A 17,993-nucleotide genomic window follows, 5' to 3' on the forward strand; every position below is an offset into this window, starting at 1 on the left:
CTCTGCACATTTTCCATGGCTGCGTCTGACACCGCCTGCTAGGCAGTAGGTACTGCATTTAATTTTAAACGTACTACTCGGCCGTTAGAAAAGTACATCCTATACAGTATGAATGTTAGAAGTATGAATGGAATTCGCACGTACTACCTCCGCCATTTTGTTATCATTATATGACCTACCTGCGTCAGTTGCGTTGCTTCGCTCCTATTCAATAATTCTTTCACGCGGCATCATGGGATAGCACATGGGATGCGCACTTCAGAATCTCGTCTGAAGTTGCAAGTCATCCGGGTACCTCTCGCATACTGATTTTCGAGCTCTATGAATTCAGACATACTACTCGGCTCGCATACTGATTTAGCGTAGTTAACAGAATGGAAGTATGCAGTTTCCGATGCAGCCCATGTCTCCTTAACCAAACACACCTGATTCAGATCATCAGCTCATTAGCAGAGACTGAAAGACCTATAATTGGGTTGTTGCTAGATCAGATTTGGTTGTGGCCAGAAGTTAACGAGAATTATTTATATTATTTATTAATTTTCCCATTTATTGTATTTTATTAACATCTACCTCTACCCCAACCCTAAACTCAACCGTCACAGCAACGTCAAAACAGTAGTTGTACAGAGTATTATTTATGTTATAAATTAAATTACCCAATACATTGTATTTTTTACGCCTACCCCCACCCCAACCGTAAACCCAACCAGCCCAGTACTGTAAAAATATTAATTCTTGTTGTATAGTGTCATAAAAAATGCTGCTATATTTATGTGCATATCGCACTTCCAGCCGGTTGCATATCCAATCTAGACCTTAGCCTATAATTAGTGAGTCTTGCAAAACATCCAGTGTTGGTTGTCCTCCAGGAACATGGCTGAGAAACACTGGTTTAAAACATACTGTTGGACAACCTAATGTATTTTTGAGACTTTTTTTTTTTTTTTTTTTTTTAGACAAGAATATATTTGTTTCAACTGCAAATATGCAGTTTATTTTATAAATTTATTAGTATATAAACATTTGTTTAGATTAAATCTGAGATTTACCTTGAGTGTGTCTGCGACTGTTCACTGGCATGTGGTCTGTGTTTGTTTTGCTCTATTTTGTTCCTGACATACGTTACATAGGATGTCTCTGTGCTTCGTTTCAAATAGAGAAAGTTGCAAAGGCACCAAGGGTATATACTAGTGCACAGAGCTTGTGAACGTGTGCACTATGCTGCCACTAAGGAGAAAAAAAAAGTAGAATATAAGCTTGTGCCTACGAATGCACCAAAACAGTGCAGATACAGACATATCGCAGTGCTGTGGTTGTTGCTAGATCAGATATGGTAGTTATGGTTATTTATATTATTTATTTAATTTTAATATTTTATTAATGTCTTCCCCTACCCTAACCATTAACCAAACCATCTCAGCAATGTAATAACAGTAGTTGTACCGAGTATTATTTATGTTATCTATTTAAATTACCCAATACATTGTATTTTTAATGACCACCCCAACCCTAAACCCAACTGGCACAGTACTGTAAAAATATTAAATATTGTTATACAGTGTCATAAAAAATGCTGCTATATTGATGTGCATATCGCACTTCCAGCTGGCCGCGTATCCGATCTAGACTTTACCCAGTGCTACTCATGTTGCTCATATGAATACATATCCACTGATGAACAACAACAAATAGCATTAACAAACATATGCAGGGCACTGCTAATCAAATGCCTGAACAAAACATCAGCAGAAATTTTTTGCTTTTTTTTAAAAGGGTCTGGATATAAGGATTCACGATTATTCGAAAAAGATTGCAATCTCGATTCAACCCCCTACACAATTCTAATCCAGCATCTCTATGATTCAGCTGATTATGTTAAGCGTAAAGAAAGAAGCATAAAGGCAGTCCCACAAGTCTTCAAATTGTTTTACATATATATATATATATATATATATATATATATATATATATATATATATATATATATATATGCATACATTTGAAGTCAGAATTTTTAGTCTCCCAGTACATTTTTTGAAAAAAATTCTGTTAAACGGAGAAAAGATTTTTTCCAACTCATTTCTAAACATAAAAGTTTTATTAAAAAGATTAAAAAGATTTATTTTATCTTTGCCATGATGACAGTAAATAATATTTGACTAGATATTTTTAAGACACTATTATACAGCTTTAAGTGACATTTAAAGGCTTAACTAGGTAATAATGTTAAATAAGCAGATTAGAGTAATTAGTCAAGCTTATTGTATAACGATGGTTTGTTCTGTAGACTATTGAAAAATATATATTTAAAAACGTGCATGTCTATACTTGGTCCTGGAGGGCCGGTGTGCTGCAAAGTTTAGTTCCAACCCCAATCAAACACACCTGGGCTAGCTAATCAAGCTCTTACTAGGCTTTCTAGAAAGATCCTTGCAGGTGTGTTAAGGCAAGTCGAAGCTAAAATCTAAAGGACACCGGCCCTCCAGGACCGAGTTTGGACACCCCTGGTTTAAAAGGACCTGTTTTATATGCTCAGCAATGTGGTCAACATATTGTATTTATAAGGTATAATTCACTAAAAAATGTCATTTTTGTCTTCATGAAATGACGTATTCATGGCTGTGAAATCGCACGTGAGCTGACCGTTAGCTTTGTTTACCACAGAGAGGATGCGTGCCAGATAATGATGTCTACTTTAGTGAACAGAACCTGCATTGGCTGAGATTAACAGGTTATAAATTTGTCAATAACGTTCAGTTATTGCGTATTGTTCAGTGATCGTTCAGTCAGTATAACTCTATAACATTGAATTTAATGAAAGAATCTAATAATGACAAATGTCTCACTTTACTCGTAAAAAAATGGTCCAATAATGCTTTACAATAACAATGTGTTTTTTTTTACCATATGTTTGGGAAATAACAGTAACAATAGCCTACTCAAATTAACCTTTATTTTACATCTACAGAATCGTGAGATCTTCATTTTAAGCAAATAAATCGTGATTCTCATTTTAGCCAGAATTGTGCAGCCCTATCTGAAGCCTTCAGGTGTGTGTGTGTGTGTGTGTGAAAACTATTCCCATCCGACAGCTAAAGCTTAGTCAAAATTGGGTCATGAACAAGACAATGATCCAAAGCACAGCAGCAAATCTACAACAGAACAACTGAAGAAGAAAACAAAACAACAGTAAAGGTGTCGCATTCGTGTGAAAAAATGAAACGACACAAGGAAGAATTATTGAACACGTAAAGAAAGGAAAATGTAAAAAGCTAAGCAAAAGCCCAGGCAGCAGCTGAAATTTCACAGTAGTTAGTCAGATGTCACTGTAAATGAATATTAGCTGCTTCAATCACAACATCTGCATTATCGGATGATGGAGATGAAATCAGGGTGGATATTTCAGCAAGACAATGACTACGTTTACTTGGACATCAGTAATGGAAGTATTTAGCTTAATCTGAATAGGACAATAATATGATTAGGGTGTTTACATGAGTTGTGCTTTGAATGTTCCTTTCATGCTCCTGTTTTACATGTTTTAGCACAAAATTAAATTAATACCACCACTCTATCCAGATTTCCTCCAGAGTTTCATGTAATTTCGTGCATTTCATTTTTAATTTGTCGACTTTAACTGCAGTTTGGCACTTTCACTTTCATTCATGCCCCCCTGACAAATGAGATAGTGGATGCGAGTATGAAAGGGGAAAAGGATTTGCTTTTTTACCCAGACATTTAAAAATAATATTTTAGAGCAGTAATCTCAATACTGTGATACTGTGAAACCGTGATATTTATATCCAAGGTTATCATCACAATCTTATACAGGCCCATGCTTAGTCATGTGTGTATAGACAATCCTGTTGCAAAATGCGGCGAAAATCCTTCACAATGATAATAGTTTGATTAAGGTGTTTACATGTCTGTACTGCACATCATTAGTTATGTTTCCATCTAAAAATGCAAATTAACTTTATGCGCAAAACTGGAATATCGCATAAAAGACTAGTGAATAAAGCAGCGTTTCCATCCAACGAGTCAAAGTGAACAAAATCGTCACTTTCTGATTAACTGGCGCCAAATATCAAAAGTAAAAACAGAATTTGCTGTGGTAGGAGAGGCTGCGTGACTGTTTTCTTTATTTTATGAATGACTTGCGCCTTAGAAGGCAATCCTGACACAGTGAACGTGCAGTGGCGTTTGAAGGTGTGAGACGTGAAGCACAGACGCTCTTGATTCTGGAGATCATCAATAATATAATAACACTAATACTGAAACGGTTAAGCCATTTTAGAATGACCAAAACAACATTTCATCTACTTTACAATGTACTTTCTTTTCTTATCAAATTAAAAGTTTTTCCTCAGTTATGCGCATACGTTTTTATGCGCATTTTCAAAATTGACGCACATCTTGTCGCTTCCATCAACCGTTTTTTCATGCGCATATCCAAAATGCACATAAAAATAGGTGGATGGAAACTTGACTAATAATGTAACTAAAATCGGCATAATCCACATGCCTTAATTCCATTTCTGTTTAGCTCGATTATGACCTTAATCTGATTCAATTAATAAAAAAAATCGCTGTTTACTTGGTTGACTCTTCATCAGAGTATTGTCTTAATCAAACTATTGGTGTCCATGTAAACGTACTCGCTGATCCCAAACACAGCCAAGAAAACTCTCAACTGGTTTCAGAAAAAAAAAAAAAAAAACAAAGCTGCTAGAATGGCCCAGCCAATCACCTGACCTGAATCCAATAGGAAAAAAACTAAAGGTCAGAAGACACCCAAAGAACAATCAAGGTTTGAAGACTCTACTGAAGTCTGGAAAATAAAAAAGATCACACCTTAGCAATGCATGCATCTTGAAGCAGTCACAAAAAATAAACCACATAGTGTTAGGGCTCTTTCACATCTGTGAATCGATTCATTCATCAAAACAGTGATTAAAATAGTTACAATGTTGCTCTTTGTTCTTATTGTGGTTCGCTTTTTACACGGCTCTAAACGGACCAAAATAGCTAAAACATTGTTTTGGCGCAGATCTGAGCGCAATTGCTGGATTAACATATGCCAAACGAATTGCACTAACTGGGCAAACGGGACGGGTTCCGAAACAAAAGTCTAGGTGTGAAATCAGATTTAAATACATTTCAGAAGTTTAGTACTTTCTCCTTGTGTCATTTCATTGTTATTACACATAACTACTATTCTATTTTGTTTTACTTGTATATTATTAAAATACCAACTTTCGGGTTTTTACCAAAATCTGGGTCAATTTCTTGTCAACTGCTATATTTATCCTGAAATTCTGGTATTCAATACATTCAATACTTATTTTACCTGCTACATATAAAATATGCACACACACAAATATAGAAAGAGAGCCTAAGAGAGTCACTATGTCTTGTAATGCTACAAGTGTAGTTTGTCTGTGTGTATGTTGGGACATAATCAATTTAGAATAACTTGGGAGCATTGGTCACCTGAGACGTCTGTTTCTCCCTGCTCTTTTGGTTAATAAGAGCCCTCAAGTACAAACACAGCACAAGTCACAGGAGACTAATTAAATGCATTGCACCATCTACCGGTGTGCATTCTTTCTCTCTTCCACGTAAATTCATTCACCGGCATATTTCTGCTTCGTTCAATCACAAAAAACACATGTCTTTTCCAACCCTCCCCCACCCTAAAAAAAAACCAAAAAAAAAAGCCCTCCTCTTAACCCTGAGAAACTTTCCCCCCTCCGCACAAAGAGGCGGCAAACCCCTGGGAGAGATTAGCATGCAAAAAGGGATGCCCAGCAGTCACAAGCCCCCCCACAAACGCAGAGAGAAATGTGAAAAGCTCTTTAATGCCCTCATATCCCTTTTCCATCAACAGGGAAGTGTGAAAAGACTGCTGTGCTGCAGGTTTTCATTTTGTCTTTGCTTATGTGATTCACACCCTACCTTTACAACGCACACTGACACACGCATTACAATGTACTTAAGTGTTATAAATGCAAATCGACATTTAAAGGCTTTTCTGTATTGTTTTGAACAGAATCAACCTCACCTGACAAAAATTAGATGCATTAGATAGTGATATACCAGAAACACAAAGACTCAATTACTTTTATAATAAAATATCTGAAATATTATTCCAAATATTAACACATACAATTAAATGATTATAAAACTATAATATACAAACAAATTATTTATATATATATGATTTATATGCATATATATCTGTGTGTGTGTGTGTGTGTGAACTACTTATCTGAGGGATTTATTATTTATAGTTAATTATTATTATTATTATTATGTAATAAAACACTATTCCAAACAGAAATTTTAAATTATTATCTTGGTACAGGGTTCAACGCTAAGGACGTTTTCTACTGGCCCGACTGGACCAGCAGTTCAGATTTTTACTGGCCCTGCCAAAATTTTCACTGGCCCCACCAAAATAAATAAATAAATAAATAAAAAATAGCTATTTTTTTAGCCACATATTTTAAATAATGTGTCAAAAATAATGTCTTTAAATCTAGAATTGAAATATTTTTAAAATGTTAAAATATTTAGCAGTAAAATACAGCAGTATGGAAAATGTGCAGGTATTTTATTGCTAAACAAAAAGTGGCTGACTTAAAAGTGATGGAAAACTATGCAAAACATCACTTCATTTTTTTTCGTTGTGTTGTACCCATGTAAATATCTTCTTCCACAACGTTGAAAACAGACGTTTTCTTTTAGCCTCATAATTTGATGTTGTCGCCTCTTCACTGTTCTGGTTTTTACCAGGTGCTCACAACAACCAATCAGATAAAAGGAACCAAAAAGCAATATGGGGTTTAAGACTTTACAGAAAACGTAGCATTCTGAGACTTAAAAGCACAAATTGTTTCTCGGTTCTAAGACTGTATTTGCACACAATTGCCATAGTAGCAGGCAAATTAAAATTTAATGACAAGGCAGCACTGGCCTGATCGGGCCAGTAACGATTCTCTCTACTGTTCCGAACATCTCTCATGCTGGCCCCGGGCCATCGGGCAGTCCTTATTGTTGAGCCCTGTTGTAGATGGATGAATGGATATAGATAGATAGATAGATAGATAGATAGATAGATAGATAGATAGATAGATAGATAGATAGATAGATAGATAGATAGATAGATAGATAGATAGATAGATAGATAGATAGATAGATAGATAGATAGATAGATAGATAGATAGATAGATATACTGAGAATGGGCACTTACCTATAATTCATTAATATTGCGCAATGCACAAACTCTATTAAACGCATTACAATTCACAATTATTGAGAAAAAATAACCTCCATTTCATTAAAAGAATAGCTTTGTATAATTCATATATGACAAACAGCTGAAAACGACAATAAATACACAACAACAGTGTGAATAAAAGCAGAAATTATTAGTAACACCCAGCAGCACCACATTCTATTCTGCATAACACCGCCCGTGATCGGCTACTGAGTGAACTAATGACGTAATGTATTCCTACACAGATTCCACACCTCTTCAAATAGCTCACGTTCAATATAAACCCGGAAAAGTGTCTTAAAGTCTTAAATAATATAATGTCACAAGTGACGTTGCTATTGTTAATCGATCCTAAATTAATCTTGATTTCAAATGAAATGGCATCAAAACAGCATCTTTCGGAGCCGAAAAAGGAAGAAAAGAAAAGCAGAGGAAGAAAAGCATGCTCAGAGGAAAGGTATGTTCTGCTATGCATAATACATTATTTAGTAGTGTAGTATTAGGACTTGCTTTAATAAATGCAACTATGCCCTCTATCACAGAAATACTTCTGCTGAATGTGGCCTACTTTTTAACATGTTTCATTAAATAATCAATTAATTATGTGTTAAAAGTTTGTTTGCCAGAATGGAAGCACAATTAACATGTTTTCTTTCATCAAAATAGTTAATATAATTCAAGATTCTGTGTTTTACTAGTATTTTAGATCAGTTTCTTTCATGTACAATTTGTTTTTACAACACACTTGCATTTTTATTTGTAATGCTTTGCAATACTTGCAAACTTATTTGTTTACATTTGAATAAATATCTTTATTATAAGTTGCATGTGTTTGTTAATAAAAGTTTATACACTTAAATATTAAAATAGTTTTTTTTTGTGCTTTCTTCTCAGTATTTTTACACCAGTGGGCTCAATTTTTTTTTATCTTGCCTAGAGCCCTTCCCCTACAGGCCGGCACTGCTAACATGTGTGGCTTCATAGGTCAAAGGTTGACTGAAGGGGTCAGAACAAAAGAGCAAGGAAAAAAAACAGTGTCCTTTTCATAGCAGTCTTAATGTCATGTTTTCATCTGATACATACTTCCAGTTACTAAAAAAATCTCAGCAACAACTTTCATTTTCTGTATCTCTTGCATGTAAACCTATGCACAGTAGACACTTGTAATGTCATGAGCTTCTTATCAGCCTTCACTCACATTCTACAGGACTGATAATCCAAAAACAAACAGGCGCGCGCACACAGGGAGAGACATGCATTATATCTGATGCTTCTGTACTCGCGCTGACATTTCTCTTGAAACATGAGTCTGAGTAACTGGGAACCAATGAAAACGAGCTTCGAGTGGACCACCGTGTGACCTCATTTCCGTGCAGTAACGCCCTAAAATAGTAAGGTCTGGTGAACATGTCAAGCGCGAGAACCAGCAGCCCGGAGAATGAAAATAAAAGTCACAGCAGCACCACTGCGCTCCTCCTGGCGCTGACGTCACACAGCCTTCATCACACAATACATCCTTCCGCGCCAAAAAACATTGTTTGCGGTGTATTGTTATAGCATTTAACATTCACATCGCAGAAAACAACCCAAACCAATCACGTTTAAACGGAGAAATAAAACTCAGAACTCACCTCGGAAATGAAAACAGATGTAGTGAATCAGCGCCTCTTTAGACCAGAATAGACTATCTTTGTTTCAAACAAATGTGTAATTTAGATTATTAACCTCAAAAAAACATCTTATATCACGTTAATACACAATCCTAAATACCAAAATCACAAAAAAACATCAATGAAAGCACCTATGTAGGTGTTTCGTCACCTATCCTACCTGGCTCTTCTCCGACATAGGAGAGCAGCCGCCCCGCCCTCACTGCAGCAAATAACGGTCCACACCGCCATTACACAAATACCTTACGGAAAAAAACGACCTGTTTGACTCCTGAAGACGGAAAGCACCTTTAACAACCACCTTATGCACTGCAATCTCTCTCTCCAAACCACTTTACAGCCGCTCCAACTGGACTCCTGTGTGAAAATCGAAACATAAACAAACCCATCCGCGCTTCTAGCAGCGAGCGCACTGCTAAATGTCACTTAACGGAGGATGAAAGCGCAATAAAACAGGTAGTCGGTCATCTCTGTGAACGGTATACTCGACATTAAACATCCGCAATCAAAAGCCATCTTCCCTCTACCTGCACAAGTTGCCATTTGCCGTGGCGTGTGCTGGCCGCCTCTCTCGCGCTTCGCTCGGGCACACCGCGTTTCCCGCACCGATTCGCTTCCACCGTCTGGGCAATCACTGCTCTGGACACGCGAGGAGTGCGATGAACGGTAAATGAGGACATTGGCTCTCTCCGTTGTCTCCTCACCGTTCAGGTAAACACGTTGACGGCTCCTGAGCGTGTTACGTCGCGAGCGGATCCGCGCTCGTTGTCACACGCACGCACAGGAAAAGGTAGCACGGTGCTTTCAACTGAACGGTTGACTATATCACCGGATTACCGGAAAGATTGCTTAAAGAGAAAGCGACCAGAAGTCAGCATGCATTCAGTGCAGCCTTGGATGCTAAGATATGAATGAGATTGAAGTAAATGTTCATTATTGTGATATTAGAGGCATCTGTGAATCATATTTAATAAAGTAATAATAACACATGTAATTAAAGTGATTTTTTTATAATATAGAAAATATTATTTAGAACTTAAAAAACATGTATTTTTTAAGAAAGGGTAAACAAAAAGAAGAAACATTTGGCTAAAGTTGCTAGCACACCATGATTTTTTATATTTAACACTGGACTTCCTTAAAGGGAAAGTTCACCAAACTATATTCTTTTTTTAGTTCTTGCATAAAAATAACAACATTAATAAGTGTTAAGTCTTTCTCAGAATTATATTTCTTTTTTCTTTGACCTTTTTATTTTAATCTGTGAGTTGTGAGCAATGCTCCGAATAAAAGTCAATATTGTAATAAACCCGTAATGACAATTAAAAGTGTCGGAATTGCAAAATATAAACTTGTATTCACAAATTTTAACATAGAAAGTGAAAATAAACTTTTTTTAAATAAAATCTTTACTAAGGCTTTTATTTTGTTGAACAAAGCAAAGGTTTAACGCATGAAAACTGAATTTTGGGGTGAACTGTCCCTTTAAGAACTATATGATGGCGACAACAACTGTCAAGAAGCCCTCTGGAGTCATTAGTGCAATAAAAGTGTCATCTTTAAAAGCAGCATATAAACTCCAGATCTGCAATAGTGCAGCCCTGTTTGATTCCGCAAACTGCACAAGTTTCTAATAAACTCAAACGCCACTGAAGAAAGTCTTCTTGAAGCGGTTTAAAGCACCCGAGACGTGCGTCCTTCCGTATAACGGTCCGGGCAGACTCAGGTATAACGGTGCAGTTACACTGGGACAGCCCAGCCCGCACCCTTCCTCCACAAGTCCACATTAAAGTAGTCCAAAGGAGGAAAAACCATCCGGAGCGAAACTAAAAACTCTTTGCTGCTGTTTTCTGCATGTGGGACTCACCATTGTTGCGTCGTGGCTGTCTCTGTTTTCTGCGCTGGCACCTGGGGCCATCCGCCATGATTTTTTGCACTGTGTCTAAACGCTTCCTCGCGGATTGAGCCCCCTCTGTGCCCCCTCCCCAATCCAGGCCCCACTCTGCACCTGGTTTACGACATTCTGCTTTACGACATAACCTTTACATGCAGCGCGAACACACCTCTCCTCCCTCTGCCGACCGACGCACACTTCCTTTACATCTGAGGTAACTTTCTGCAAACGCAATATAGATGTTTGTTAACAAGTTAGTTGAGAAAAAGACCTTTAAGATACTTTTTTACTGGGGTAAAAGGGGTTGTTGTCATTTCGGCAGCGCCCCCGACAGGCTTGGAAGTTTTCTGACATATTTTCACTCTTTTAAACTAATACAAGTTATTCAGCGATAGTGAAGCTTTATTTTCAATGTGTCTTGTTATAAGTCGTCAGTTTTAAAAATAATTATGACTATGTGTAGTGTGTGTGTTAATGTGTAGTGTGTGTGTTAATCAAAATATTAGGATCTATTTCAATTCTCTCCCTCTCTCTCTGTCTCTCTCTCTCTCTCTCTCTCTCTCTCTCTCTCTCTCTCTCTCTCTCTCTCTCTCTCTCTCTCTCTCTCTCTCTCTATTCAGTTAAATTTATTCAATAATTGCTTTATTGGCATGACAATTGTCACAAATGTATTGCCAAAGCAGTTATAAAGTTTACATAAAAAGTAACATACATAAAAATTAATAAAAACAGTACACACAGTAAATAGTAGCTGTATAAAAAAGGATTATATATATATATATATATATATATATATATAATATCAACAATACATGATATTATTCAATATATCACATTAATATTCAATATATAATATTAATATTCAACATATATTATTCATACAAATCAATATATAGAACTTCCAAATCAATCTCTCTCTCACACACACACACACACACACACACACACACACACACACACACACACACACACACACACACACACACACACACACACACACAAACAATCTCTCTCTCTCTTTGTAACCTTAATAAGTTGAGACTACTCAAATGATTTGAAAGGAAAGTGATTCCCTCAGTTCGTTTAAGTAATGGGAAATCGACAACTTAATTAGTTGAGTTGACCAAATGTGGTCTCTTCATTGAATTACCTTAAATGCTTAATTACAGATAACTTAAATGTTTAGTTACAGATAACTTAAATGTTTAATTACAGATAACTTAAATGTTTAAGTACAGATAACTTAAATGCATAATTACAGATAACTTAAAATGGCTAATAGACTAAACTTCAAAATTTTCAGCTTTTATATATTTTTACGTACTCCCAGGGCCGTTTATTTCGAAACGGATATTTGCTGTTTCATAACATCAAATTATTACGAGGTGGTCTGTTAGCCCGATGCTCAACCCCTAACCTGGTGGACTAGGACATTCACACATAAACCACGGAAAATTTAGCTTACCCAATTCAGCTATACCGCATGTCTTTGGACTGTAGGGGAAACCGGAGCACCCGGAGGGAACCCACGCTAACACGGGGAGAACATGCAAACTCCACACAGAAATGCCAACTGACCTAGTCAGGGCTCGAACTAGCAACCCTCTTGCTGTGATGCGATAGTGCTACCTACTGCATCACCAAGTCACCCCTGTGTGTATCAATTAAGAAAAATGTAAATAAGCATTTAAATATCTACTTAGTAACTGTTTAACTATTCTCTTTTCGTCAGGTTCAGGTAGTGCCTCTGTACTGCTGCACTTCAGCAAAATTCTGCATCACAAGCAAAATGACTACCTTGTGTCATATAACATATCTTAACCAATCAGTGCGGTAGTCAAGGCAGAATTTCAAGCGGAACCAATCATTTTAAACAGAGGCATGGTGAATTGTTTAAAGAAATTAAAATGTTAAGTTCAGAGAACAGCAACGCAGTGGCACAGTGGCTATCACTTTGCCTCACAGCAAGGTCACTGGTTCGAGCCTCGGCTGGGCCAGTTGGCATTTCTGTGTGAAGTGCATGTTCTCCCAAGGTACAGGTTCTTGCCGTGGTACAGGTGAATTTGATATGGTAAAATTGACCGTAGTGTAAATAAGTGTGTGTGTGAATGAGTGTTTATGGGTGTTTCCCAGTGATGGGTTGTGGCTGGAAGGGCATCCGCTGCGTAAAAACTTGCTGGATAAGTTGGTGGTTCATTCCCCTGTGGTGACCCCGGATTAGTAAAGGGACTAAGCCGACAAGAAAATTAATGAATGAATGAATGAATGACAATAGTGGGGTTTACAGTGCGCACACACACACATACGCACCAGTTATTTTCTTTCACTTTTTTATGCTGGCGTATTATCATGTTAAAAACTAAAACTGTACTTGCCATGTGAAACAAACAATCAAACCAATAAACATGACAATGAAAAAAAAAATCACTGGGAAAAACATTGTTTCACCTAGCAGAAATATTTGAAGTACTTCACGCAAAAAAAAAAAAAAACATTTTAAAATAGTAGCATATATTTTGCTAATTTTTTATAGCAGTAACTTAAAGCAATGATCTTCTAAACAATTTTCTTTAAAAAAGGGACTTCTCCGTGTAGTCCAAAGCATTAAGCATTTGAAGAGTGTAGATGCAAAAACCTCTAAGTGCCGTCTGAATTTGTTTTGATCTAAAATGAGCATTTTCTCAGGCTTCTCTGTGTAGATTTAGTATTTTACACTTAGTGCAAAGAATAGTTTTCATGGCTCTTAAAGTGAAATAACTGAACATAAACATAGGAGGCTGAGAAAAATGCAAATTTTAGAGGACAATTTCAGACAGAAGTCATTTACACCAGTTTAAGTGTGACATTTCCTTTTCATGCTTCAGTGGTCAAAATGGATTGTATCTACATAAAAATTATTGAAAAAAATCTCATATATATTTACAATAAATCCCATTTGTTAGTTGTCACTTTCTTTAAAAGATAATCTTTTAAAAAATAAACAACTTTAATCATGAAGGTAACAGACATTTGAGGTTTAGTTTAATCGTAAAGTGGACTCTGCTGCCCTCTGGTGGTCAAACCTCCCCTGCTCTGAAAGAAAACAGTTAAAACTGATTTTTTTAATGTTCAGAATATTTCGCATACCGTTTAAACGTTTTTTTTTATTGAAACGTTATTTAATTCATATAATATAAATCAGTTTCAATAGCTTCTAATAGGTTGAGCTATGATAAAGAGGTAAATCTATTGTATTCAGTGAGATTAGATAGTTTAATAATAACTGGCTGTTGCAACTGTTCCTTATGACAATATACACATTTGTTATATCATTTGTAATTTCATTGCAGTTACTTTTAATTTCATTTCAATACCGAGTTATCCTTCCTTTGTAAGTTCGTTCTCTTCTGTATTTTTTTAACAGTATATCATGAAGAAGGAAATACCCAATAGTATCTGGATGCAGCCTTTATGATGCAAGCTGAGATTGCATAACTCAGCGATGCAATGTCAGACACAATGCACTCAATGGAGTGAGTGACGTCACTGTGATGGAGAGGGTTAGGTGAGCTCAATAAAAAGCATTGGATGCACCTCGGATTGCACTGCACCAGGTCTGCATCCAGAAACCTCTCGGAATTACAGGACTGGCGGGTGTCCCACTATCTGTTCAACACTCAACAGCAATAATAGTGAAGGATGTAGGCAGGAAAATAAAGTCTGTGACAAAAGATTTTGCGATTTGCCCAAGCTGCAACCTCCTGCTCTCCCTCGTAAAAACAAATAGGGAAGTAACTAAAACTGCAATTCATCAAAATTCTATTAGTCCTGGATCAATAATAGAGCAGATTTCTATTGAGCCCACTGTTAAAATGGCCAACTTTCAGCAGAAAAAAAGGTGTTTACTGCCTGGTACAAAGAACGATTTTGGTTCATATAGCTAATATTACCCTTCATGACAACTGTAAGGGGTAATACCCTTTGTTATTTGTTTGCTCGTTACTACACCTGTACACAGCGATGAAAAGTCCAGCATCTTCAGATTGGCCTTAGTCTTGACTTGTGCAGTTGAATGATATTTGTCCTGGGAGTACTGTACAAATGTGGCGGCGCTATTGATGCATGCTCAGGGTCCATATGCGATATCTAGTGTATATATCTATTGTAGATTATTTTGCGTTCTTCAGAAACCTATGGGTGACTTCACTGATACTACTTCCATATCTTTTACAGTCTATGGATTTGCACAACCCTCTGATTATAACAAAATACACACACACACACACACACACACAGTTAAGCTCAGGAATTCACAGATGTGGTTCAGTAAATGTTCAGTCTAGATTTTCTGTTAAATAGTTTGTATTAAATTATTTGTTGGCCTAATAAATGACTAAAACGTGGTTGTTACTTGCTTTTACTAGTCTCTTTTCATACGGCCAGTTTAGCAAATGTAACAATTGAACAAGTTTTCATTCGGCTCAGTCCCTTTATTAATCCGGGGTCGTCACAGCAAAATGAACCGCCAATTAATCCAGCATATGTTTCAGCTGCAACCCATCACTAGGAAACAACCATACACACTCATTCACACACACACTGACAATTTAGTTTTCCCAATTCAGCTGTACCCCATGTCTTTAAAATGTGGGGAAAACCGGAGCATCTGGAGGAAACCCATGCCAACAAAGGGAGAACATGTAAATTCCACACAGACATGCCAACTGACCCACCCGAGGCTTGAACCAGCAACCTTTTTGCTGTGAGGTGAACGTGCTTCCCACTGTACCACCGTGCTGCCAAGTTTACATTTGATTATAAAAAAAAATTAAAAGAAATCCCACAATTGTTCTGCAACATTTGGCTTTGTCTAATCAAATTTTACATGTATTATCTTTTATGTTACAGCAATGTGGGTAACTATCTTAACACACTCCACTCAGACAGACTCTTCCATACCCCTCACTGCACACCATCAATATGTAGCATGCATTGCACTTTAACCAATCCATACTTGAAACAATACTGCCTACAACTATGTGGACACCTATTCATTGCACATATCGGTGTCAATCTTACATTGTCCTGTGTTTTTTAATTTTTTTGAGTATGCGGTTGTATTTTGCTCTGTCGTTGCATTTGCACTGTCTGTATTTTGCACTGTCTGGAGCCAGCACCTAAGCTTTTCGCACACATGCTGCTGATGATGTGACAATAAAAGTGGTTTGATTTGATATCTTATAGATGTGGGTTTAATATATTAAAACCTGTATAAAAAATGTCTCTGAGAAACTATGCAAAAAATGTCTCTTTTGCACCCCTCCTCACCCTCCCCTAAACCACATCACACCAGACATTGTGGGCCTGCAGAGGGCTTCAGAAGCTTTCTGCTGTCAGTTGACAACATTTCGCTTAAAACTCTCTTCTGCTTCCGCGATGTGAGAGCATCCTGTTACTCGATACATCCGTACAAATGAGTTCACTGACAAAACTAAACCTTTTTTAAAAAGTGTTTTTCTAAGCTGATTTTCTTGGAAGCATCATAACAATTGAGCAGCCTTCAGTGTTCAAACAGCGCTTAGAGTCTCCGGACAGTGAGTACAGAAGATCTTATGACATTGTTTCAGTTTACTTCAGAATCGATAGCGCTTTGGTGTAATAAATAAAATGTATTGTATTACAAATGAACACAAATTATTGAGTCATGAGCTTGCAATCGGCTAAAATAGTGCAGAACAAAAAGGATTTTTACATAAGATTATGGGGTGCTGATGACAATAGTACAGTCAAACAGACACAGAAATCAGCAAACTTTTAGGACTGTCAATTCTTTATGTAGCCTGTTTAATGTTGTTAACCCGTGTGTGCTGATGGGGATATTTCATCTACTCTGGGGTGATTTTGAGTCTTTAATTTGGCCACAAATTTCTTTGTGTTTCAGCAAATTGTATGATTTTTGGTGACATCTTATTTTGCCAAAATGCTTAGCAAATTTTCAAAAATTCAACAATACACTATGGGCAAATTTACTACCCTTTCATTATGTTTGTGGCCCTTTTTGCCCCTTTGACTTCCATTATAATGACATTTTTTTTAAATTGCAAAGCCATGAAACCACATAATCATGCATTTTGATTGTTGCTTGCTGTCTTTGTTGATCATCAGTTGCAGTGCAAAAAATGGAGTACAGTGTGTGTCTGTGTGAGGGACCTTTGTGCACTGATCTATGATATGTCTGAGAAAATCAAAATAAGTAGCTCAGCTCTCAGAACACAGTAAACATAAGTGTATTTATGCACGCACATAGAAACTTTTTTCTAACTTTTTTTTTTTATCTAAAGTCCTATCTAAAGTATTAATGGTGCCAACTGGTGATCAACAATAAAAATTACACACTTTTCCATTTCCCAACTGGAAAAAAACAGCAACAATCAAGAATGCATGATTATATGGTGTCATGGATTTGCAATAAAAATATCAAATAGGCAAAAACAGCCACAAAAATAACAAAAACGTAACAAATTCCTTGTATACTAAAGATAGCTGGCAATAAAGCTTTTTCTGATTCTGATTGATGTTGGTCTTCTAGTGGACAGTGCGATCGGGAAAAAGAGAAAACATGCAGATCTTCTGAAGGCAAAAGATGGTTTGTGCTCTTTGTTTTTATTTTTAAATTGTAGACAATATTTTAATTTTACAGAGTGTGCTATAATTGTAATTTACTATGTTTTACTTCTGTAATGAGTCGGGTGGCAACAGAGTTGAGGATTCAAATGCAGTTTATATAGACAGACAAGGTCAAAGCAGGGACAGACAGGAGCACGCAGATAGTTCAGAGGAGTATTCAGTGTAGCAGGCGAATGGTCAAGACAGGTGACAAAACAACATAATGAGTAAACAAATAGGGAATCAAAAATATGGTATATATTTAGAAATGCTTTCTTACAGATCACAAGACTCAGCAAAGGAAGTGTGTATGGAAGTGTGCTGTCTTTATAGTCCAGGTACTCAGCTGAGTGCATGCAGGGCCGGAGCAAGCTGAACTGCCGCTCTAGGCAGAGGACTATCACGCCGCCCTCAATCCCAATAGGAAAACGAAAGTGACCGGTTATGAAAATGAAGTGGTGTCGCCGACCTCTATTCTGCCGCCCTATGCGCGGATAT

At 36.8% G+C, this 17,993-nt stretch overlaps 2 protein-coding genes across 9 annotated transcripts in view; one reads left to right on the forward strand and one right to left on the reverse strand.

The window, feature by feature from the left end:
* The window catches only part of zeb1a (zinc finger E-box binding homeobox 1a), a 368,188-nt gene that overhangs the window by 34,326 nt on the left and 315,869 nt on the right, over positions 1-17,993 (reverse strand). The window contains exon 1 of one of the 3 annotated variants that reach the window (XM_001344071.10): positions 10,824-10,900. The exons of 1 other annotated variant lie outside the window; for it this stretch is intronic. In XM_001344071.10, coding sequence (XP_001344107.4) covers positions 10,824-10,881 — 58 coding nt within the window. In that variant the 5' untranslated portion in view covers positions 10,882-10,900. Of the gene's footprint in view, positions 1-9,483; positions 9,763-10,823; positions 10,901-17,993 lie in introns of those variants that run through there. One more of the 3 variants, XM_005171409.6, reaches the window with a different exon arrangement.
* The window catches only part of nlrb5 (NOD-like receptor family B, member 5), a 37,222-nt gene continuing 30,257 nt past the window's right edge, over positions 11,029-17,993 (forward strand). For 3 of the 6 annotated variants that reach the window (XM_073929393.1, XM_073929383.1, XM_073929413.1), the window contains exons 1-2: positions 11,029-11,064; positions 17,419-17,475. Coding sequence is in view for 1 of the 6 variants with exons in the window: in XM_073929377.1 (XP_073785478.1) it covers position 16,423; positions 17,419-17,475 (58 nt within the window). In the remaining 5 variants the exon portion in view is untranslated. Of the gene's footprint in view, positions 11,065-16,180; positions 16,424-17,418; positions 17,476-17,993 lie in introns of those variants that run through there. The other 3 variants (XM_073929377.1, XM_073929400.1, XM_073929409.1) reach the window with 3 other exon arrangements.

This window comes from Danio rerio, chromosome 2 (assembly GCF_049306965.1).
Source record: "Danio rerio strain Tuebingen ecotype United States chromosome 2, GRCz12tu, whole genome shotgun sequence".
Taxonomy (NCBI): Eukaryota; Metazoa; Chordata; class Actinopteri; order Cypriniformes; family Danionidae; genus Danio; species Danio rerio.